At 39.3% G+C, this 8,766-nt stretch overlaps 1 protein-coding gene across 1 annotated transcript; it reads left to right on the forward strand.

Moving 5' to 3' along the window:
• The first annotated feature begins 4,710 nt into the window (after nucleotides 1–4,710).
• Nucleotides 4,711–5,730, forward strand: rxfp3.3a1 (relaxin family peptide receptor 3.3a1). The gene has a single exon (XM_030794164.1). It carries the CDS (start codon nucleotides 4,711–4,713, stop codon nucleotides 5,728–5,730), a length of 1,020 nt encoding a protein of 339 aa, XP_030650024.1.
• The last annotated feature ends 3,036 nt before the right edge of the window (nucleotides 5,731–8,766 follow it).

An 8,766-nucleotide genomic window follows, 5' to 3' on the forward strand; every position in this document is an offset into this window, starting at 1 on the left:
ACATTTTTGACATTGTGAAACTGCTTAGTACTTTGATGTGCTACTTTCTGTATCATTCTTCCCCCCCCCCCCCAACTCATTTTTCTTTTTCATTTGTCTGGCTTTGATGAAATTATTCATTCAGTGCTTACACAATGTCAAGGCAACAAGTCAGCAGTGCATACATGACAAGTTAACCTACCCAGGGTCTCTGATTGGCCCAAATCCCTGTCCAGCAACAAGTCTTTTCCTCTGTTACATCCCCATATCTCCAGGCTGGCTGTGTGACATGAGCATGAAGTCCATTTACACATGGTGTTAAAAGGTGAAACCAAACGGCTGTTACTGGAGAGATGTCTGTGTGCCTCATGTTAGCCTTCATCCCGAGGTGTGTTATTGAAATCCACATAGTTATTGGATGTCACGTTCTCTGACATGATGTGACGTGGAACGTCTAGACCGGCAAAATCTTCAGAAATGGCTCTCCATTTCTTTCTTTCTGTGTTTTTTTTTTGTTAACCAGTTTTGCCTAGACAGTTATTGCTTCAAAAAGACAGTTCCCTTTAGTTTCATTTCATTTTGTGTCCCCCAGACACTAAACGGCCGGGTTGCAGATAGGTGAAGCAGTGACCGTTAAGACGGGAGACGGACGGAGGGGTCATCTGGCACGTTAAGCATGTCTGAAATACAGACGCGGTGCATGCTCTTCTGTGTTTGAAGGTGGCTCTCAAGGTCTGATCGTCGTCCGTTAGGAATATGCAATTTTCGTTGCATCAGCTCCGATACGGGATCTCGTATTATGTCCAATCAGGGACACCTTTTAAAGGCGCGTGTGACTGCAGCCTTAGTCCACGGATGTTAACGTCTTATCCGGCTTGGTGGTGTTATTCTGTAGTCACAGACTTTAAGTGGAATGCTGAAACGGCAGAGTGGTTGTGCTGGTGTCTTAGTTATTCTGGTTCAATTTCCTGTTTGATTTTTCGGGGGGTGCTTACCCACTGGAATTCGGAAATGATTTATATTTTTTTTTTCTGCTATACACAGGAAGTCCCCTGAAGTCACTCTCCATTTTTTCCTGCTGATGATTTACTGTTTGATTCCTTGTTTAGGCTGTATGTGTGTGTTTGTGTTTTTGTGTGCGTGTGTGCATGCATGCAGATGTGCCTAATTTAACAGCACATCTTCTCCATCTCAAATAGACAGTATCTGGTGCTTGTCACGCATGAAGCCAATAGCAGTTCTTTTTTAACTACAGACACGCAAATTATCAGTTAAAAGCAAAGTCATATAGAAACATAACCAACCTTTCCCCTCTCCTATAAAGTCATGACAGATCACTTGAATTAGGACTGGAATCAGACAACAGTGAGTTGGAGAGGGCATGGTTTAAATCACCTTTGCATCATGTCATGGAACTTACAAATGCCTTTTTCTCCAGTCTAGCTTTCAGACAGTGAAATGGAAAGTTGTGCTTAAGTTTTCACTTTAAATTTGGATCAGTATTAATTGCTTTGTATGCATCAGTGCATCGTTCTGATCACAATCTCCTCCTGTTTTGATAAACATTATGCATTTGACATTCTCTCACTGTCTCTCTCCCTCTCTCTCTCTCTCTCTCTCTCTCTCTCTCAGCCTCTATCTTTTCCTCACTTTCTCCTTCACTGAAGGAAATGAAGTAAGTGTGTGTGTGTGTGTGCGCGTGTGCAAGTGTGAGAGACAGAGCTAGAAAAAGAACAGTATTTGTAAGACTTTTCTGCTGTGTCACTCTCTCAAGGTCTTTGGGTGGAAGTGGGGCCCAGACCTTGTCCTAAAGCCTAATTGAGTTTCTGATGGAGATAATGGCCTGTGACAGTTTTTCCACTCGTCCTCTCTGGATCAGGCACTCCTCTGTGTGATAAAATGACGCGTTTTTCAGCCAATCAAATTTATCCATCCCCCTTTTCATCTCATTTCAGCCTAGATAAACCAGTTCATCTTTTCTCGTCTGCATGGAAATGTCCTTTACATGTATAGTGCTCAGTGTTTTTATTTATTTTGTCTATTTTTACACTTCAGTTTTTATTGCCGTCACAGTAGAGCATTGTTGTACTTAAACAGTTTTATTTAATGTGGTTTATTTTTTGTTATTATTGATATTAGACATGTTTTATCTTTTTACAGTATTCTGTCACTAAGTCTTTTTCATGGGAATTGTAGCTCTTCACCAGTCAGCCTATGTAGTCAAAAATCATCTAGAGCAAACCCAAGTATGTTTAATAAGATCTTCTATTATTATTATTTTTGATTTTCATTTTTTTATTTGGTGTCAGATTGACACCAGTGTATCAGCCCTGCTCACAGAAATGTGATAAACACAAGTTATCTTTTTAGTCATTGGTGAGGAATGGCAGCACAGACATTGAATGTTTCCCTGTTCCCAGTTCTGTGTGTGCAGAAGTATATGTGGAAGGCCTTACTGTAAAGTCTCTTTTTAAGAAAAAGAAAAAAAAAAAAAAAAAAAAAGAAAAACCTTTGTAATTTGATGCCCTGGAACTTTGACAGTGTTAATGATGGATTACTATTGATATTTATTTAATGAAATTATGGGCACATAAGCACAGGCCAGTTACACACCTGATAGTCAGTCTTTCAGTAACCCTACAGTTGCTATAGAAACATACATAGGACACTTCGCCCTGATTAGTTTAACCATATCTGTAATTGTTGATGTGTGACATTGTATTTTAAGATGTCATGTTCCATCCATTGTATATAAGTAAGGAGATAATCTGATTCATATAATGATACCACGCTGGTGAGACTGTTGATGCAAGCACCTAAACCAATACAATTTTATCACGATTTCATGAATTTGATGTCAGTGTTTGAACATTATTGATAAAGGGAAAATGAGACTGTTTGTGTATGCGAGTGTGTGTGTGTGTATGTGTGTGTGTGTGTACACGTGTGTGTGTGTGTGTGAGCTTGTCACATCCAGAAAGCATATGGTGAACTGTGCAAAGTTGGATGTTTTCAGTGATGTGTGTTCATGTGTTACGTGGCATCAAGAACATCACATTCATAATAATTTATATATTTTATAGATTTTAAAAACTGTTCTGCGAGTGGACTTGAATTGAGTCCAGGTTTATTTTATTATTTTCCATTTCAAATAAGCTGACATCTGCGCTCACTGCCTTAAACCCTTTTTTTGTGTGTGTCTGTATGGCATGTCCTATGAGAAAAATGGCTTTTTATGGAAGGCTAAGGAAGAAATGTTGTACAGTAGACCAATGTCAGTTTGTATAAAGTACTAAGTGAAAACAAAAAAATATTTATTACATGCGTTGAAAGAAATTGTTTACTGATTGAATGTTACCTGTTTATGTAGAAAAAGTTTAGATGTAATAAAGCACATTGAGCTAATTTTGTCTTCATTTCTTTTTTTTTTCCTCTTCATTTTCTCTCTCTTTTTTTTTGGTCCACGTTAATTAGAAATGTTTATCCTTTGTTTATGAGCATGCATGGTCCTTTTTCTCGTTCACGTGTATTTATGTAATGCAGAATGTAAAGTCCGTATTTTTCTCTCTGCATATTTCATATATCCTGCTTCATTGCGTCCACCTCACAGTGCTTGCCTGATTTAGCGTGACATAACTCAACCTCATTCATTAGACCTTACTCTCATGCAGGTCTTTGAAGTGAGGGAATGGTCATAGCTTGACAGCTCTCATGTCTGATGATGAAATACTAGGGTAATATGTCTGTTTGCTCCTGGTAGAAGCTCACCCTAACTAAACCCTGACTTTCAACGTTATATGGCAAAACTAATGTCAGGCTGGCGTGAAAAGACAAATTCGGCCTGTCTATACCGATGCTGGAATGAGTTGCTATAAATAATTTTAGACAGCAGGTGGCAGTAAGCGGTATTCCATACACTGAGATGTTGGAGTGTTCATATGCATAAGAATCATGAATTACAAAACAACTTACATTTGTAACTTCTGTATAAGTTCACAGTATTAGAGATACCACAGTGAGACAGGAGTATACAGAGGTAACTTTGAACAGTATTACTTATGAAAGACTATAGTGCATTTTTTTTAATTACAGAAAAACTCCACATACTCTTGTGTGTTGGTACTTCAATTACACAAAAGACATTGAATGTAAATTTGAATAATAATAATAATAATTATTATTATTATTATTATTATTATAATAATAATAATCTTCATCCCCAGCCCATAGGCTACGTTTTGCACTACTATTCCATGTAGTCTATTAGATATGGTATCTGTATTTGCGGCTGGATATTGGCTTTGATATGCAGAAGTGAACATTCATTGAAAGAAAGAAAGAAAGAAAGAAAGAAAGAAAGAAAGAAAGAAAGAAAAGTCCTCCAGGAGACGTCCCGAAGCCAAACAGCTAAACATCTAAGTTTTTGAAGAGATCAAGCTGCCCTTGATGACGTTGCCTGAGGGAAAGTTTGACATCTGCATTCTGCCTCTTGTGTGACACGCAAAAATATGGATGACAAGTTCTGTGCCAATCAAATTGAATCGCCAATCTCTGGCGTTCGGGGGGGAGGGTATTCCGAACCCACACGACATAAATTGATACGCCGATGCATTTTACGCACAGTTTGGGAAATATCTGGACGCGGAGGGGATGTACTGTGAGTCGATTTTGATAACAACTAGTGCAATCTAGGGTGAAAAGTTATGAAGTGAATGTCTTTAGTCTGGTGTCATGAACAACGCTGAAGTTGTGCAGTCGACGGATAATATGGGAGAGATCAACCAGAGCGGCATATTGAACAAATCAATAACGGATCAAGACCGATTCAGAAGCTTGGAAGATATCGATGTCAGCGCCGACGGGAGTCCGTTTTTGAGGTTCTTGATCTCCATAACGTACTCGGTGGTGTGCGCTGTTGGCTTGGTAGGGAACCTGCTGGTATTTTTCTTTATTAGAGTGAGACAGGAGAGGAGGAAATCAAAAATAAACTTCTTCATTTTGAATTTAGCTGTCACGGATTTTCAGTTTGTATTGACTTTGCCCTTTTGGGCAGTGGATAACGCACTGGATTTCAGCTGGCCATTTGGAGATGCCATGTGCAAAATAATCTTATCTGTCACAGTGATGAACATGTATGCAAGTGTTTTTTTCCTCACTGCTATGAGCGTTACACGGTACTGGTCTGTCGCCTCGGCTTTAAAAGACCGCACTCGTCACGCATCCTGTTCCGTGAAATGGGTCAGTGTTATTCTGTGGGTCTTGGCAACTGTGGCTACTACACCAACGTCAATCTTCTCAACAGTCACAAACGTGGCCGGAGAGAAGCTTTGTCTGTTGCGATTCCCTTATGGTCAGTACTGGTTGGCTGTCTACCACCTTCAGAAAATATTGGTTGCCTTTGTTATACCCATGGCGATAGTTTCTGTCAGCTATTTATTGCTTTTAAGACTCATTCGTCAACGCGGTATGAAGAATAATTCCAAACGCAGAACGCAAGTTACCAAGTCGGTCACTATTGTGGTTCTCTCATTCTTTCTCTGTTGGATGCCCAATCATGCCATCACATTCTGGGGCGTTCTGGTAAAACTGAACGCTGTCTACTGGGATAAGAGCTATTATATCGTTCACACATACGTATTTCCAGTGACAGTGTGCCTTGCCCATGCCAACAGCTGTTTAAACCCTGTCATATACTGTCTAATGCGAAGAGAGTTCAGGAAAAAGCTGAGGGACTTGTTTTTTCGGACCTAGACGCGCTGTCTCCACGCGCTTAGGCTTGGCACTTGTTCGGATGAGGACGCAGGATCGTGTGCGCAGTATCCTTGTTTGTACCCAAACACCTGAGGATGTGCCCACCGCTTCAGAATAACAAGGGATCTCACCAGTTCAAAAACGGACCCTCTCAGTGTCGCCAGTTTAATATCACCAATATTAATTATTATATCAAAGATATGGAGCATGAATTCTTGAAATGTGTAATAGCAGAGTCACCTGATGTTAAATGTCCCTGTACTGTAATAGTGTGATCGTCCGGTATGGTGTCTGAAGCATCTGACATTTGGTTAAAATAAAAATATGACATCTGCAGCACAAGAACAAGAGATGCCTACACACCATGCTGTCGAATTTAAATTTTCTTAGGCTACATTAAGTCCGTGTGGCATAGTGGTACGGCTTTTTAAATTTCATTTGTTTATTTATTGATATACTGTAGGCTTTTTTTTTTAATTAACGTTTATAAAAATGTCGAAATGTTTGAATTACGATAAAGAAAAGCGTAAATACTTGCACATCACGCATGTCATTGTCCTGCAAAATTTTAATCTGTGACTCAGATCTTTACGAAATAAAGCCACTTTGATTCTGAAGGATAAACACATTAAACCCATCTGTCCAACTTTGTGTTTTATTCGGACATTATTCTGAAGTGTCATGAATAATGAAGTTGATATTATTACATTCATACATAAGACGGCAAAACTATCGAAAGGGTGTATGGTTGATTAACTCGATTAAATAGCCCAAACCGCAGAGAAAACTACGCGTTCAGTTTTTGAAACGTAATAGGTCAAAATCTAGTCGTACTGAAGTGTGCGACATAGGAGGCAGATGTCATTAAGTCCCTAGAGGGATTTCTGCTTGCTACATTGGGGATTAAACAATTAAATACACATGTGGAAAAAATGGATAACACAGTAAGGTCAGCAGGTACTATGTATCAAGCATACCATGCTTAGATTTGTATCTATCCGTCAATTTCCCACTTAAGGCTAAAATACATTATTTAGTAACCTGAGGTCACAGAACAGTACATGATATTTCCGTTACTTATGGTAACATGTTTCTGACATGACTGCAGAATGTTGCATGTTGATCTGCATGAGCATATTGACTGTGCTTCGGGGCATGGCTGAAATGTTCAATGTTTAAGATGGTGGATGCACTAATGTTTGATTAGACATGCAAGTGAGTGCTTAATTAAGACAAAGATATTGTGCTGTGCATGCTTGTGTAAACCTGGACATGCTGTGCTTCATTCTTCTGACAGAACAATCTTTAGTAGGGGGAAAAGCATTTTTCCCCCCCCCACAGTGCAGATATTACATAAGAGGGTAACACTGTTGTATCAATCATACACAGAATCATGTTGCGAAACCAGGACTATTACATTTCTTAATAATCTTTTATTACTTTTACTAGACCAAACTGAGTTGTAGCGTCCATTGTTAAAATGAGATAAATGTGAGACACCTCTTGGACTATCCTTACTTGCTTTTTTTTTTTTTGTCCACACAATGAACACGTATTGTTTGTTTTCAAACAACCTTAACCCTCCTATGGCACAGCATTAAACTGCCCAAGGCACAGAAACTGAAGCAGTGCCTGGTATTACTAATCATCTGGAAAATGAATATATAAAAAAAATGTATTAGGGAAAACAAATTTGCCAAAAATGCTGTTAATGTCAGCCAGCTTTCTACTTCTATCTTCCTAACACACATCGCACAAGTTTTCCCATCTGACAGAAAAAATCTCTCTACAATCCTGTTAATTACGGTCTACACTTGATTGAGGTCTTTGACATTTTGTTCAACTGCAACCTCTCCAGCTGATTAAAATGCATCTGAGTGATACTGTTTGATGTCTAATTAGATGTACAAGGAACCCCAAATCCATCTGTAGGTGCTAAATTACTCTCAGCTGACAGTGTTCTACAGAATCTGTCTGTGCTCTGAGGGAACTCTGATGACCAGCAGTGGGAGTGGATAGCCATCACTTGTTATCATTAAGACAAGTAAACACATGAGACATTTAAAACATCATGCCATTAGGAGGCTAGCTACTGCAAGCTTATGAGGGGGGTAAACAGTATGAAAAGAAGGGCTTTAGGGAGCAATGATGCAGACAGACCAAATGAAAATCCCTGCTCTCTGCAAAAGCATTCTAATAGAATGAGGATCCATTAAGCAAATGGTTTAGAATATCAGTGCTTATGACCATAGCACAGGTTTGTCATGCTTTGGGCATATTTCTGTATACCATTCGCCCTCTTAAATAATGCAGGTCTATGTATTGTCCAGGACTGAGTCATTGTTATAATTTGTAGGTGTGTGTCTGTGTGAGATTCTTCCCATGAATTTGGACAGGACTTCCTTAGCAACCCTAAAGGACTTCCCTGGAGTAAAAGCAGGGAACTTCCCATTGCACTCAGTCATGTCGTGATGCTTCCATTAGGAAATGTCATCCTGATAAAACGTGTATAGCACTCACCATAAAATTGAATTGCTGCTATCACACAGTAGTCCCCTAAGGATCCTACATAACCTAATTGTCTGAACAGTTTTGCCTGGTAAAACCAACTTTGATGATACATATAAGAGCATGAATTTCCTGCTCCTGATTACAGCACACATCCATTGATCTCATAATAGACTGCAATACCTATGAGTCAATTCAACTGCGCATGTTTTGGCATAAACACGTGCCATTCGTACAATTTAATCCAGTAGATCTGTATTTTCTCTTTGAATTTAACAATCCATCGACAGCATGATGTCTGCCCTTTAATTAATCTGTCAAACCAAAGAAGCGTCAGATTTGTGACGGGCTCTTTGACTTTGATTTTGATGCGGCCTGAAAAGTCCTTATATTCCAAAATCAATATCATAGAAACTGCACATCACTCTTCTCTGTCCCTGTGATTCTGCAGGAACGTCAGACATCCAGAGGTGATGAGACTCTGATGAAGATCCCTCCCATCTCACGTAGTCTCATCTGAACACAACC

This window comes from Chanos chanos, chromosome 2 (genome assembly GCF_902362185.1).
Source record: "Chanos chanos chromosome 2, fChaCha1.1, whole genome shotgun sequence".
Lineage (NCBI taxonomy): Eukaryota > Metazoa > Chordata > Actinopteri > Gonorynchiformes > Chanidae > Chanos > Chanos chanos.

Bases quoted from the DNA above. Each gene is read 5' to 3' on its own strand.
- rxfp3.3a1 (XM_030794164.1), top strand. From the start codon at position 4,711: ATGAACAACGCTGAAGTTGTGCAGTCGACGGATAATATGGGAGAGATC.